The following is a 15,333-nucleotide window of genomic DNA, read 5'->3' as shown; positions in this document are numbered from 1 at the left end:
TATATGACAATATGATTTGATTTGTTATTAATCCCTATTGAATTCTTTTGATGTACTAGAGTCTACACTATGTACTTTAACTCTATTAAACAATTTCTTTTTCCCAATCCACTGAGGCTGGCACTACAATCCAGCTGCAAATACACAGAGGATCAAGAGTTTGCCCAAGTTCTCAATACAAACTGCAAATGACAAGGGAGTGACTGTGCTCGTGTGGAACTGAACCCAAAGTGTGCCTGTTAGCCAACTGACAGCAGCGTAATGTGCACTTAGTGCTGTGATGCAACTCTATTGGAGATGTTGTCAGAATCCCAGAAGTAGGGCTGCTTATGAAAGGGGCAAAGACACTGAGCTCAGAAGCAGCTGAACCACAGGACAATCTGCATGAAGAGCCATAGGTAGAAAAGGATAAGGAAGAAATGCTAAGCTGCCAGGAGGCTGCATATACGATGAAGAGAGGGCTGGAGAGATGGCTCAGCGGTTAAGAGCACTGACTGCTCTTCCAGAGGTCCTGAGTTCAAATCCCAGCAACCACATGGTGGCTCACAACCATCTGTAATGAGATCTGGTTCCCTCTTCTGGTGTGTCTGAAGACAGCTACAGTGTGCTCATATAAATAAATAAATAAATCTTAAAAAAAAAAAAGATGAAGAGATTTCAACTTACTGATACTTCAGGTTAAAAAAAAAAAAAAAAACGACAATTACATTTAAAATTTTTTATCTCAAGTGTTTCCAGACAGAGGGAAAGCGATGTTCAGCTCTGAGCACGGTGTTTCACCCGATTCAAACAACAATGCCAAGAAAGAGACACGACTTCCATGTCACTATGAGGAAACTCAGTCATCATGTACCCAAATAACGTCACGGGATCATCACTTTGTGAGTAAAAAACACAAAGCAACCAGTGGCAGATCGAAGATTTACTTACTAGAATTCCTGCCGGCCTCATTTCCCTTACCACAGCAAGATGGGCAGCCAGAGGGCTATGGCATGGGAAAGTGTTTTTGAAAGCTTTGGAATATAAGTAATTAGACATTTTAGGAACAATGATGAAACCTCAAAATATAAGCCCCCAAGAGTAAGAAAATGAAATTATGCCATGATGACGTCTACTGCAGATGAACTTGGCTGGGCTCCCCTAAGGCTGTGACAAACAGTCTGCTGGCAGGACAGAGAGTGTGAACTCCCAAGTCCATCCTCTTATCTATAAAATATAACGTGCGTCCACTGAAAGCTGAAAGTTCTATTTAGTCGGTGGTAAAAATTAAACTAAAAATCTCTCTAATCAGTAAAAAAAAAAAAAAAGCCCAGACCTTTCCTGAGGAGGAAGGAGCGTCCTGAACCCTCCAGCTAAGAAGACAGACAGACAGACACTGCTCACCTGCTCGGCATAGCCGCGTACCACTTGCCTCTGCTTTAAATTGCTCTCTCCATCAAGGCCGGAAGTCTCGATGTGGCAGATTCCATCTGGGTCTGTGGAAAAGAGTAAGACCATGTCTGCAGGAATGATCTCGTTGCAGGACAGGCGGATGAAGTCCCCGACAGTGACGTTTTTCCAGCAACAGTCAATGTACTTTTTTTCTTTCCTAAAATTGAACAAAAAAATATTTAAAAAAAAAAAAAGTAGACTTGGAGAGATGGCTCAGTGGTTAAGAGCACTGGTGGCTCTTCCCAAGGTCCCGAGTTCAATTCCCAGGAACCACGTGGTGGCTCACAACCATCTGTAATGGGATTTGATGCCTTCTTCTGGTGTGTCTGAAGACAGCTACTTATACATAAAATAATTTTTTTAAAAGTAGTAATCATTTGATCATTTCTTAAAATCTTAGTCTGTAATTATGAATATTTTGTGTATTAAATTCTAAAGGAGACACTACAGAATTGGTAAAAGCAAAGGCTTCATTTGGAAAACTTAGTTATTAAGTCACTTAAACATAACTTAGTTATTAAGTCGCTAAAACATGAAGCTGACACTTTAAAGTCAGCTTTTCTCTCCCACTGTGGGATTTTTTTAGCCCTTATGCTGTTTGAACGCATGTCTAAGACAGAATTATAATTAACATTACATGGATATATTCATATGTAAAACAGTTCTTGCACGTGATTCTGTGATGACGTAAGAAGGACCTGAAAATGCCACACACATTATCTGATCTCAGAGAGCCCTGTGACACACACTAGACAGATAATGAAGGAAAGCCCACGCCCACCATTGTATTCAGTATTGTAAGTATGTGAAGATTAGCTAAAGTGCACAGGAAAACAGGCCTAAGAAAAACGCCGGTGCACGCGGGCTTCTCTGCGAGTCTCCTGCACCCCTCCCCCATCTTCCCCAACACTGCAGATGCGATTACTCCTGACTGCAGCATCTGATACCTGCATCATCTATACATCTTATCCCTTTTAAAAACACTGTTTCGCATTCTATCCTTTCTATAGTATTTTATTGTGTGTTACATTTTTAGTTAGCGTCTGTATACATGCATACTGGACGCAGTGGCACACACTTGCAACCCCAACATTCAACAGGCTAAGGTCTCAAAAATAAATACATACATACATACATACATACATACATACATACATACATAAGTTGCAAAGCTACTTATTTTATAGTTGTAAAGATGGAATTTATACTCACTCCAAAGAATCCTGAAAGTTACTTAAAACTAATCTAGGTTGTATAATATGTTAAAAGTCATTAATTCCTCAGGCTAACCGGAAATTCTGTCCTAGACTACTTAAATAGCTTCTGCCATGCAAACTGCATGAGCAACACAAGGAACTACTTAGTTTGAAGGGATAAATATGTGGACATAAGCATACAGCTTTACGAATGCCTAGTGCATAATGTCCAATCTATCTAGGAGAGGGAGAAGTCTCATTATGTTAAGGATTTGTCAGTCTACAGAGAAAGGTAAATCAATAATTTACTTTGGTTTTTCCAAAAATTCTCTCTAGTGTCTATGCATACTACTGAATTTTTCCATGGAGAGAAGTAGCAGAAAATTCTCACAAAAGGTAGAGGTTCTACTTGGAACGTTCAGTTCTATGTGCCATGCATACCTAGGAAAAAGGAATTTATTCTACAGAAAATGGAGTCACTACAGTTTACAAAAAAGGTGTGTCCCTGTCATTTCTGTAGCACAGTAAAGGACCACTGAGCAGCCGTCTAGTTAGTGGTTGGAATAGACAAGAGACCAATGGAGAGTTACTGAGATAATTCAAAGGAGGGATGAGAAGGCTCAGAATTAAAGCTGTAGCAGGAAGGATGAATAAAAGATTAAATGGAGACAGATTTAGGTACTAGAGAAAGCCATTTCCTGACTAGTTACATGTAAGCAACTTGAAAGATGCCAGGGGGCTGGAGAGATGGCTCAGCGGTTAAGAGCACTGACTGATCTTCCAGAGGTCCTGAGTTCAATTCCCAGCAACCACATGGTGGCTCACAACCATCTGTTATGGGGTCATATGCCTTCTTCTGGTGTGTCTGAAGACAGCTACAGTGTACTTACAGATAACAAATAAATAAACCTTTAAAAGAAATAAAAAGTCAACTGGCTGACAGGCAAAGATACAAGAGTCCTTAGGGGTTAGAAACTTTAAGAAGACAAAGTGAAAGGACAGGCAAAGGGAAATGGCGCCATACAAACCAAAGGAGAAGAACATTTCAAAGAGGGAGCGATGCCACACCTACAAAGGGACCCTGTTTAACAAGCACCAACATGCCTATGGCCTTTGCTCATCAGGGGGTCTGATGGCCTTCTAGAAAGGGTGATCACATGAACTTTGTTGAGAGGAAGAATGAAGGAGTAACTACCATCACCAACATAGAGATGTTTAAAGGTCGGAAAAGACTTCACAGATACTGCGGACCTTCTGTGTATCCACTATTCGTTCGCACCTTTTCTATTGTATGGGTAACAGCCTTCCTAAAGCCCAGAGATGGACGGACTGCTCCCCGGTTCATGATGCTACTGCAAGGTGATTTAAACTTATGAGCTGGTCCTCCTGGGAAAAGGTATGTCATTTGGAAGGTGTGCTTGGAGGGGTTGTTGGGACTCTAGCCCTTTGCCTCCTTTCTTGGCTTCCTGGCTGTTGTAAGGTGAGCAGTTTTCTCTGTCGTGTGAGCTTGTCATGACAAGCTGCACCATCAAAAGCAATGAGAAGAGCAGACCGTGGAGAGACCCTTTCCAATTGTAACTCAAAAGAACCCTCCATCTTTTTTTTTTTTTTTTTTTTTTCGGAGCTGGGGACCGAACCCAGGGCCTTGCGCTTGCTAGGCAAGCGCTCTACCCCTGAGCTAAATCCCCAACCCCAAACCCTCCATCTTTTAAAGAAGACCCTATCAGGCATTTTATTATAGTAAGACAAACCTGACCCGAAGTGAAGGCTGACCATGTCAATCCCATAGAAGATACCCGTTTGTTTAATAACTGTGTCTTAGGACGTCTCTAGTGTCATGAAAACTTTATGAACAGCCCTTACCTTAAAGGCGAGCTGAAGAAAATCACATTTCTGTATTAGTTCATTCTAACTTAATTGGGGTATTATAGGGCTTAAATGTTCAATTTCTACAGTACTGTTTGTTATTTTTATATGATATTTACCCATAGAATTTAGCTACTTTGAGACAAGCCAGATATTATGAATATGAAACAAATTTTCTGCATAGAAATGTCAACCCTCTTCTTCCAAACATTAGCTCCATTTAATAGCTCCATACTTTCACCCTAAATTTTCTGAGAAATATTTTTCTTCCATAACCCTTTTAATATTCCACGGGCATTTAAATTAGCATATGTAAATCAACATGGTGTGGCTTCATAGCCTATTTTTATTTCTTTTTATCTTTATTGTTCCAAGGACAATTTGGAAGACGAAATATAATAAACATTATTTCTTCCATAGCTCTGAGCAAAAATAAATTGCCTGGAATATTGGTAAAATGATATAAAGTTACCCAGTCTCTTATAAAATGCAGTCAGGGGTTATAAAATGGATATTAATAGACTAGAATAGTGTATTTCATCAATAAATGTATAAGAAAACTATCTAAACGTACCCCAGAGAGGTTCTACCAAGCTTCCCATTGGGCAGTTAACATCTAGGAAACAGAACAGTGCTATTATAAAGTCTCATGTGCTAATTAAATGACTTGCCCATGTCCCAAGAAACCCTCTTGCTAACTGCCATTAGCCTGCCATTGTAATGCTGGTGGTTAACCTGTGCTTAGCACTTAAAACACACTCAGCATGGTGCTTGAGTTATTTTCACGAGGATAAACTGGACATAAGCTATCTTATACAATCTGCCCAAGGCTACAGAGATAGTAAGTGGGGGAAAAATCAAGATGATAACGTTTTAGAAAAATACAGAAATCAAAGACACATTGTTGCCAGTAAACTAGTGGTAAAGGCAACAAGTCTTTACACATATGACAATCTGTATGCAAAGTGCATGTGCATATACATATTACACACAGATACACACAGATACTGCCCTTCCTTTCTGCTGAGTTTGGGATTACAAGGGTCTAAATATCTAAGTCTGGATTTTGTCACTATGTGAATATTGTGATATTTGATTTCTTCCAGATAGGGTCCAAAGGTCAGTACAGTTTAGCCTGCCACCATCCCTGGCACTTTCTAAGTACTCAAGGGCTATTGCATGACTTGTGGAAATGGTGCATGCATGCTCTGCGGTTTTCAACTGCAAATTAGAAACTGTTACTCTCAAAGTATCTTAAGATTTGTGTGTGTGTGTGTGTGTGTGTGTGTGTGTGTGTGCGTGCGCGCGCGCGCGCGCGCGCATGCGTGTGTATGTGTTGGTTTGGTTTCCTTCATAAATAGCATAAGAATTAAAACTATTTTTCACCATTCAGGTTAATCTCACATCCTCTTATGATGATGAGAAATAAATTATTTTCCTTGTTTCTCAATGGGTCCCTAAAGAAAACCATGTTGCGAAAGCTATCAAAGACGTCTAATTATGAACAGAGTTCACAACCCTGCAGTCTTTAGCTTGAATGCCACATCTTCAAACAAGTTTCCCTTAACCTTTTTCTCTATGATTCTCCTAAGGGAGAGGACAAGTTGCTGTGAGCCATGCAGTTTACTAAGTATTAATTTACATCTAAAAGGAAGCAGCCAGGAGCTGCATATCGTGAATATACCCGTTCAAACTCACCTTTCTTGAGTTCACTCAGGTCTCTGTCTTTACATACTGTGAATGAAAGCATTCGACAGAGCAGACAGGTTCCCGCATAAACCCCTCCTACGATGCCTTGGGTATTGTTGCAATAGGATGTCTTGGGTTTTATGCACAAAAAGAATTCTATTCTGTTTTCACAACCCTTTTCTCCATAAATGACTCTACTTCTCATGTACCACACAACTTTTTGTGTCTATTCAAGTTGTTTGTCCTTCTTTTGACTCTCCGCTTGGTTCTCGTACCAAGGCCAGCAACTATCTTGCTGAGACTATATCGAGTGTCACTGTGCCCAGCTCTCAATCCAGGTCAAATCGTTTCAGGTCCTCTATGAGTGAGTCAGAAGGGTTTGCTTTTGTTTTTGTCAAGTCCTTGATTGACAATGGCTTTTGGTTCCCCTCCATGACTTTGATTAAATCCACTGGAGGATTTTAAGAAATGTTAATTAAAATCAGTAATAACAACTGTGGACGTAGACCACTTGACTAATGTGTAAAAGACTATGAAGTCCTGAATTCAATCCCTGGTACCAGGATAGGTAAAACAAAACAGAAACAATAACAACCTCCGATCAGTACAAAAAGGGTCCTGATCATACCCAACAGTAGGAGGAATAACATGCTCATAAATCATATACTACACTCCTTGGCGACACCCCACCCACTTACCTACTGTAAACTTTGGTTATTAAGTTGTTGATCTGCTTGTCGATTTTGTATTTCCGGTAGTCTTCCAAGCCATCTTTAATTGCAATGATTGTGAGGACCACCACCAGAGGCAGCATGGTGATTTCCTTTTGGAAGGCTTCTACCAAAGGCACCCAGTTCAGGACCACGAGGAACAGGAAATATAGATTGGCGGCCCTGCAAGCCAAGCACACACAAGGGAGGTTTTCATGGAACACACAAGAGCTGAAATCAAAGAGGCAAGACATTGTTTTTCGTGCTTTGGGGAAAGTCAGTATTAACTGATTTTACAGGTCACAGAATAGAGAATTAACAGCATCTAGCAAATATGAAGTATTGATAGCTATCCGGGACATTTAGCTTGGATCTTATTTGAATAAATATAAGTTTTTATTCAGTAAGTATGTAAGAGTGAACATTTGAATGGGACGGTCTTGAGTCATATAATACATGATGAAAAAGGAATTACCATTTCTCTCTAAAAGTTAAAAAGAAAAGCAGACATTCTGAATCAACACAAGAGATTTAAACCAGGCTCAAAATGAGCAGGGATATCTGGAATTTTCTCTCCTTGAGACTTTTTCTTTCCACACTATTCAGAACCACGGTGCACAGGGAACTCTTCCATCCCCCAAACTTTGCTATTTTATATATTCAAATAAAAAAAAGATCACACAAAGGACAGGGCTCAGCCCTGCACAGTTATCAGGAATTTTTCTTTTGCCCTTGACAGCTCACACGCCTTAAAAGAAAAATCTGCCCAAATGTCTCCTCTGTCGTGCCCCATTCAGTTTGTTACGAACATTTATTTCTCGTAACTGTTTTGTTAGATCTCCAAATATTTCTATGTGGATCACATCCGGGTCCACAGCTCAAGGGAACACTGTGTGCTGTGGAGTTAACAGATTCCCAGGTATCCCTGCTCACTTTGAGCCTTGTTTAAATCTAACGTGTTCGTTCAGAATGTCTGTTTTTCTTTTTAACGTCTAAAAGTTACCTTTTTAACAGACATAAACGCCTGTAGCCCCTAGGGTTATTAATCTCACAAACGAGCACTTTAAACGGAACCGCTATTCAGGAAGTGTACATAGAGCCTACGAAGTACAGAGGAGAATCTCTGGACTCACAGTGGCTCAGCGTTTCCTGAACAAGGAACTGCGTGGCATGGCTGCTTTTTGGTCCTCGCTTCCCTTTTCCTGGGACGTTTTGTAATCATCGCACTCACCATGTTCATTTAATGTTCTTCCCTTCCACCTACCTCCCCAAGCCAGTCTGTAGCATCCGTACTCGCCTGTCTTCCCCTTCATCCCCACATTGTCAGAGCACAGGTCTCCATGACAACTCACCAGGACACATACAGCGGCTTCCGAAAAGCTCACTTTGTCTCCAGTTTGTCTCAAGTCCTCACCTCACTGCCTCCCAGCGTGCTTTTCTCCTCTTTAGAACCATGCTTGCTGTATTGCGTCTCAATTCTCTATCCTGACAGCAACACCCCTCGGGTGGGTTAGACCCTCCTGTCTAACATTACTTCCTACCGTTCTGCAACACAGACACTAGGTATCACAGAGAGGAAACCTCCCAGGCTTCACGTGAGTCTTCTATGCTGAGGTCTTTGTCTTCTCACTGCCCTTCCTTCCCCCACATGAAATATGCTTGCCCACTCCTGGACAGAAGATGCCCCGCCCTCCATAATTAAAATGAGCGCCGAACCCCCTTCTATTGTAACATCTCATAGTATGATTTCTCTTGTAGGCTTCCGCTCTGACGGACAGCACTTTATAATAACTGTCAGCCCACTGTGCCCTCCCACTGTTTCTACACACATCCTATAGATAACCTACGGAATCCGTGAGGAGAGGAGCAAGCTACACGTGAGTTTTCTTCACTGTCCGAGATCTCAGTAAGCTCTGGGATATACCTGCTAAATTGAACTACGCCACTGCTTTGCATAATAACATTACGTTTGCTTAAGGGTCCTGTTCTTTTTCTTATTGTCAAGTAAGAAAAATCTGCAATTAAAATGCAACATGGTTTAATAGAAAGAACACCGAAGCACAAAGGAGGAGGCCCAGGGTTATAGCATCTGCTCCGCCATTTATTATGGGTGTGGCATTGGCTGAGCCACAGACCAGGTTCCTATATGAGAATGAAATAGATAACAGCATCCTTCACAAACAGAAGACGTCCTTCCAACTGTACAGACCTGTGTGACCCTAAGGCACCCTCGCTCCAGCCTAGACCTGAATCTAACATGCCTTGTATGCTTACATGCATTAAGCTGATATATAAGAAAATGGGCATTCGGCGGGAGTATCAAGTAGAAGGATGAGGAACATTCTGAGACTTGACTTCCTCTGAAAGGACCACAGTACCTGTGAAACTGTTCAAATAAGTTTCTTGGCACAAAGTTCAGAAGCGTGTACTTGGTCGTCCGTATCCGGTTATTCACGTAGGTTCCAGAAAACCTTTCGTACTCATCTTTGAAGCCCTGAAGGTGAGGAATGACGACACGGTGCTTCCCCGCGGGTCTGGGGGTCTGGGGGGACTTGCCCCCGCAGGCGAGCAGTGAGGAGTAGTTGTATGACCTCTCATCGTCACCCTGGGTCCTCCCATTCATCAGCCGATGCCAGTGATGTCTGGCCCACCGGAGAAGCTCAGTCATGTCCAAGACGCAGGGAGACCTGGCTGGTATAGGTGACCTAGCAAACAAAAACACACTTCTTGTAAGTCTCTGAAAACTTTAAAGTTTACCCAGTCTTCTTTTTCTGTACCAGATGGCTATATGGCCTAGTTTGTCTATGTGTAATTGGAAATGTACAGATCACCGCTGTTACATCTTCTAAACTGAGTTCTTGTTAAAGCATGTACCTTCCTCCTCAGGGGCCAGGCATCTGATTAGCTAAGCAACAAAAGACAGAGCCTACAAGACAACCGCTTTGGCTTTAATGTGTGCAAGTCTCTTTGCTTCCCTGGATATCGGCTTTCTCCTTTTTGAAACCAGACTACGCACACATGTCAGGAAGTTGCCATGAAGCTACAATGGGTAGCATGCAAATGGTCCAGCCTACGGCCTGGTAGACAGTACGAAGTCTGTTGGGTCCTAAACATGGCTACAAGTCTTTCCCATCCCCTGTTCTTTTCCTTTGGCTGATAAATATCTTTTTTCACTATGACCGCATCCCTCACTCTGGCTAACGGAACACTAGGAAGCAAGACAGAGGCTGGAAAAGTGTTCTTCATCAGGTTGCCCATTCACACTGCTCACAACTCTTCCGCCACCGCCATGAGCACCCACGTGCTCCTGCTGCCCAATGGGATAAGCACAGCGGGTCCACTTATACACGTGTGGCTGCGGCCTCTGGCTGTCGGCTGACCAGCAACACGTTACTGCAGATGACAACTGAGAACAAAGAAGAGCTGGAGCGTCCCCCAGGTGAACTGAACTGGAAACAACCACCTACCAAACAGAGACAGTCGATGACGTCATGAGCCGAACACTAACTGATGCACCACCCCATCCTCATTTTTATTTTGTTTTGGTTTTTGGTTTTGGGAGATATTTTTGCTTTTAAGTGTTCCTTATTTTCCCAGAAATGTACTGTTAATGAGAAAGAACCTAGCATTTATTAGGAGTTTACTATACTCCCAACACACTGCAAAACCCTTTACGGGCATTATTTCAATATGTTATCAATTAGGGCTGGAGTGATGGCTTCAGCAGTTTAAGATCATTTGGTGACCTTTCAGAAGACCCCCATCCATGTATGCATACATACACACATACACATACATAAAAGTAAAATAAACATATTCTTAAATTACATCAATTCTGTAGCACGAGTAGACACAGCGGATGCAAAGCACATCTTTCTGATGTCTGCTCGTTGCTATTGTACCTCATTTGCCTGTGTATTTAGAGGACCTAACTAACACTAGGACCTACAGTTGGAAAATATCCCCCAAAAATTACACACTAGGTAATGAGCATACCGTTCAATGTGCTGCAGAAGAAGTCCAGGGCCTTGATTTCCGTCTTAGGTTATCAGTGTTATCATTTATATGCTGGTATAAATCGCCTAAGTTTCTCACTTACAAAATCTGTAATGTGTTGCCCTAGTCACATGACGAAATGAACTCTGAGGTGGGCATCTTTAGGTACGGAGAAAAAATGGTGTACATGCTGATACTGCACTGGACTAGAAATGTAGACTTGGTAAAGACCTAGACCCCATTCTCCAAGAGCTGAGGTTCTAAGTGACCAGCTAGGCATGTACATATTTAAACGCACTCCTGGTATGAATCATAATTACGGCAATATTGTTTTTAAGAAGAGTAAAGGGCTGGAGAGATGTCCCAGAGGCTCTTAATGAGCACTGACTGCTCTGAGGACCTCGGTTCAATTCCCAGCACCCACAGAGCAGCTCACAACTGTCTGTAACTCCAGTTCCAGGGGACCTGACACCCTCACCCAGACATATGAGCAGGGAAAACATAAAATAAAAATAAACTATTTTTTTTAAAAAGATTATTTAAGGTAGTTTTCCTTCCAAGCTTCCCTCTGAGTCTAGTATGAGTATGAATTCATTTTTCTGAAGTACTATACTAATCAGAAGTTAATCGTTCTCCCCGAAGGACACTGAAATTAGACTCAACTTTTATGATTCTTAAATCCTAAGTCATCATCCACTAACACAGGCAGCTCTGTTCTGACTCCCCTCGCTCTTGAGATCAATATTTGAACAACCCATTCTTGGAAGTACATTTGTTCACCATGCATTGGACTGTATACAATCCAGGATGGTACGGCTAGGTGACATCAGGTTGTTGTCATATTTACAGCAAATACACCGAATCACAGATAAATGACTTAAAATCTGTTAGATCTCTTTAAAAATTCACCTGGAACAAAGCTATGAAAATAAGTGAGAGTGAAAACATGCACACACTCATTCATTTAACTTGCACTCCTCGGGGTGGGGGTGGGGGTGTTGAGCCTGAGCTACGCATGGGCGGTACACATCCTAGGTAAGCATCCTACCTCTGTGCTATATCCCTATCTGTTTCTTTGTGATTTCATTTTGTAACAGAGTCTAAACAAGTTGCTGGGCTGCTTTAAATTCAACCTCAGCTGAGGCATGGCTTAACCTTGCTACACTCCTGCCTCAGTCCCCTGCATAGCCAAGACAACAAGCCTGCAACCTATGGCCTGGCTCAGAAAGCCACTTTTAACAATAGGAGCACAGCCTCAAAGGGCATGTCTTTGTCTCTGAATATTGAGTGCTGTTATAATATCTCCCCATTAGAAAAGCAGACTTATCGGTTTTGTACGTGCAGTAGGAGGAATGTTTTTGCTGTACTGGATCTGTCCTTGGGATCCTGTCCTCTAAGCCACCTACTCAAGAGAAGTAAGTCCACGAAGTAAGTTGACTATAACAATACTATTTTTCAACACAGCATTTAAAGGTCTGTACCTAGCTGGATGTGGTGACTCACACCTTTAATCCCAGCATTTGGAAGACAGAAGCGGATCTCTGTGAGTTTGAGGACAGCCAGGTCTACAATGTGAGTTCTAGAACAGCCAGGGCTGTTACAGAGAAATCCAGGGTGGGGAGAGGGAAGCTTAGGTTTTGTTATTTTTTTGTTTTTCATGCTGCAAAATGCATGAAGTGTACCCTGAATAACGAAAGTAGTTCACAGTGAAGCTAGAACTTCTCCATAGAATAAGGAAGTGAGACAAGGCTCTACAAATTATTCAACATTGCAGAGCAAGCTAGCTTAACACAACGCTGCTTTCCTGTAGGAGCATCAGGGGCTGCCCTGACAAATCTCATGCTTATCTTGAGAAAGCCGACGCTGGTACGACTTGCTACCACTTCTGCACTTTCCAGTGAGAAGTTTTCACTTGCAATTAAACTCTTAAGAGGCAACACGGCATATCTGTCTGGTGTCCACACCCTCGTGCAACAATGTAAATACCACTTGACCCTTTAAATTTCAGAGCAGTTTCCTGGTGCTGTAACATGAGATTAAAGAAACCTGGAACAAATGCGGGAGGTGTAACTTCTGGTAATTCGTGGTACGTCCGACTGACACCCTCACCCTGACAAAAATAAACACTTTGTTCATGCAGGCGGTCTGCTTTGTGTGGTGGTCAGCCAAGCAAGAACCGTATCTTCCCCTAAGTCACCCAGTTTCGGAGAAATAACGCCAAACTGACTGAAAAACATTTCACTGCCAATGTACGTCAGCACCAGCTTTTCTCTGTGCCTTCTCAGTATCCTTAAACCTCCATTCGAGGCTCTGCATCCACTCATGTATTGTATCCCTTCCTCCTCTTTCTCATGGGGTTTTCATGGATAGGGACCCACTGCTCCACACGGCCTCCCTCTGCCATTACTCTCTTGATAGTCCAGCAGCTCAGAACCAGAATAACTCCATCTCACCAGCACTGTTACCATTCCTCAAAACTGACAACTGGGAATTGTACCCGGTGCTACAGGCCTGGGACCTCAGCTACTTAGAAAGCTAAGGTAGGAGGATTACAAATTCAAGGTCAGCCTGAATAAATTAGCAAGCCCTTGTCTTATAATAAAATTGAAAACTGGATGGGGAGGGTCGATGGTTCAGTGGGTAAAAGACTGAAGTACGTGCCACCAAGACTGATGATCCAAGAGTTCAAGTCCAGGAAAGCTACACTGGGTGCAAGAAGAGAACTGAGAACTGAATTCCAGAATTTTCTGATCTTCACAAATGCACCTTGACATGCATTCTCTCTCTCTCTCTCTCTCTCTCTCTCTCTCTCTCTCTCTCTCTCTCTCTCTCTCTCTCATTTATATGTTATACACACACACACAAAATAAATAAAATAAATAAAATGTAAGAGTAATTGAGAATATCATTTCATATAGAGTACTTGCTAAGCATGTAAAAGACCCTACTATCCACTATTTATTTTTATTTATTTGTTTGTTATTTAAACAATAGACTTTTATTCCATAACTTGCAAATATATATTATTCGTTTTAAAAAGCATATAGGTTATATGCACATGTATGAGTTTCCTGTGGACATCAAAACATTGGAGTGCCCTGAAGTTAGACTTAAAGTTGGGTGTAAGCTATCCAATAGATGCTGCAAATGGAACTTTTAGAAGATGGTCTCTTAGACGAACAGTAAGCATGCTACACCACAAAGCCATCACTCCAGCCCCCAATACACTGTATTCTTCACAACTGAGCCTGAACACTTTTTTTTTCCAGCTGGGAGATTGATTGATTGGCTGATTGGTCGTTCTCTGAATCTCATTCCTTGTTACAGGTCTGTGTAAGTTGCCTGTCTCATCTTCTTTTAACCTGGTAGGCTATATACTTTGGGATATTCGCTCATTTCTTTCAGATTTTTCCAATTTAGTGTAATATGTCTTTAGTTTATGTTCTAAACTTTTTCTGAATTTTTTAGTGTCTACTGCCAACACATACCTTCTTGCCTTCAATTTTCCTAATTTGTCTCCTCTCTTTCTCTTCATTTGTTTGGCTAAATTTATTGTTCTAATGTATGTTTCAAAGAACCAATTATTTGATCCATTGATTCCTTATATTATTCTCTTCATTTCCATTTCATTAATTCTTAATCACTTTTTTCTATCTATTGTTTTGGATTTGGCTTTTTGTTTTGCTTTGTTATTCAAACCCCAAGCTATGTAAGCTAGCCGTCTGTGTGTGTGTGCGTGCATGGGTGTATGAGTGTGTGTGTGTGTGTGTGTGTGTGTGTGTGTGTGTGTGTGTAGGTGTGTATGCATGGGTGTGTGTGCGAGTGTGTGTGTTCGTGTGTGCCTGTGTGTCAGAGAGAGAGAGAGAGAGAGAGAGAGAGAGAGAGAGAGAGAGAGAGAGAGAGAGAGGCACTAAAGTACATGTGAGTGGAAGCCATAGAACATAGAGTCAAGGTCAACCAGTACTATTTTGTAAAAACACATGATAATTGGATCTGGCACTTAGGCACGATGGAGAGAAGCTATGCTTTCAGGAACTAAGGAGGAACAGTGTTTAGAACTAATTAGCAGACCCATAAGGGTGTTTTGAATTTCCAGTTTAAAAAGTCTTCCCCCACTGGGCAACTTTGAACCCTTATCGCCAATTTGTGGTTCTATTTGGAAAGGGTAGGGGGGTACTATGGAGGCTTTAGGAGATGAGGTCACCAGGAGTGGATTTGGAACTTTCTACCCTGGCTCCAGTGTCAGCTGCTCTCTGCTTCCCAGTCAGCGGCCATGGGACAAGCTCCTACTGCACCATAATGAATCAAGACGCCCCTTCCCTCCTTTCTCTGCCATGACTAAGACCGATGGAGACCCTGAGAATTAATCTACCCTCCTGTGGGTTGTTTCTCTCAGGTCTTTTGGCCACAGTGATGTAAAAATAACTGATATGGACAGAATGACC

The 15,333-nt window shown here is 41.9% G+C and overlaps 1 protein-coding gene across 1 annotated transcript in view; it reads right to left on the bottom strand.

The window, feature by feature from the left end:
- Atp10d (ATPase phospholipid transporting 10D (putative)) overlaps positions 1–9,597 on the bottom strand; it is a 62,183-nt gene extending 52,586 nt beyond the window's left edge. Inside the window, exons 1-3 of the mRNA XM_032916654.1 lie at positions 9,271–9,597; positions 6,881–7,075; positions 1,384–1,588 (exon numbers count right to left, since the gene is read on the bottom strand). Coding sequence (XP_032772545.1) covers positions 1,384–1,588; positions 6,881–7,075; positions 9,271–9,560 — 690 coding nt within the window. The 5' untranslated portion in view covers positions 9,561–9,597. The remainder of the gene's footprint in view (positions 1–1,383; positions 1,589–6,880; positions 7,076–9,270) is intronic.
- Positions 9,598–15,333: the final 5,736 nt, after the last annotated feature.

Source organism: Rattus rattus, chromosome 11 (genome assembly GCF_011064425.1).
Source record: "Rattus rattus isolate New Zealand chromosome 11, Rrattus_CSIRO_v1, whole genome shotgun sequence".
Lineage (NCBI taxonomy): Eukaryota > Metazoa > Chordata > Mammalia > Rodentia > Muridae > Rattus > Rattus rattus.
This window is presented reverse-complemented; position numbering and strand designations above follow the sequence as displayed.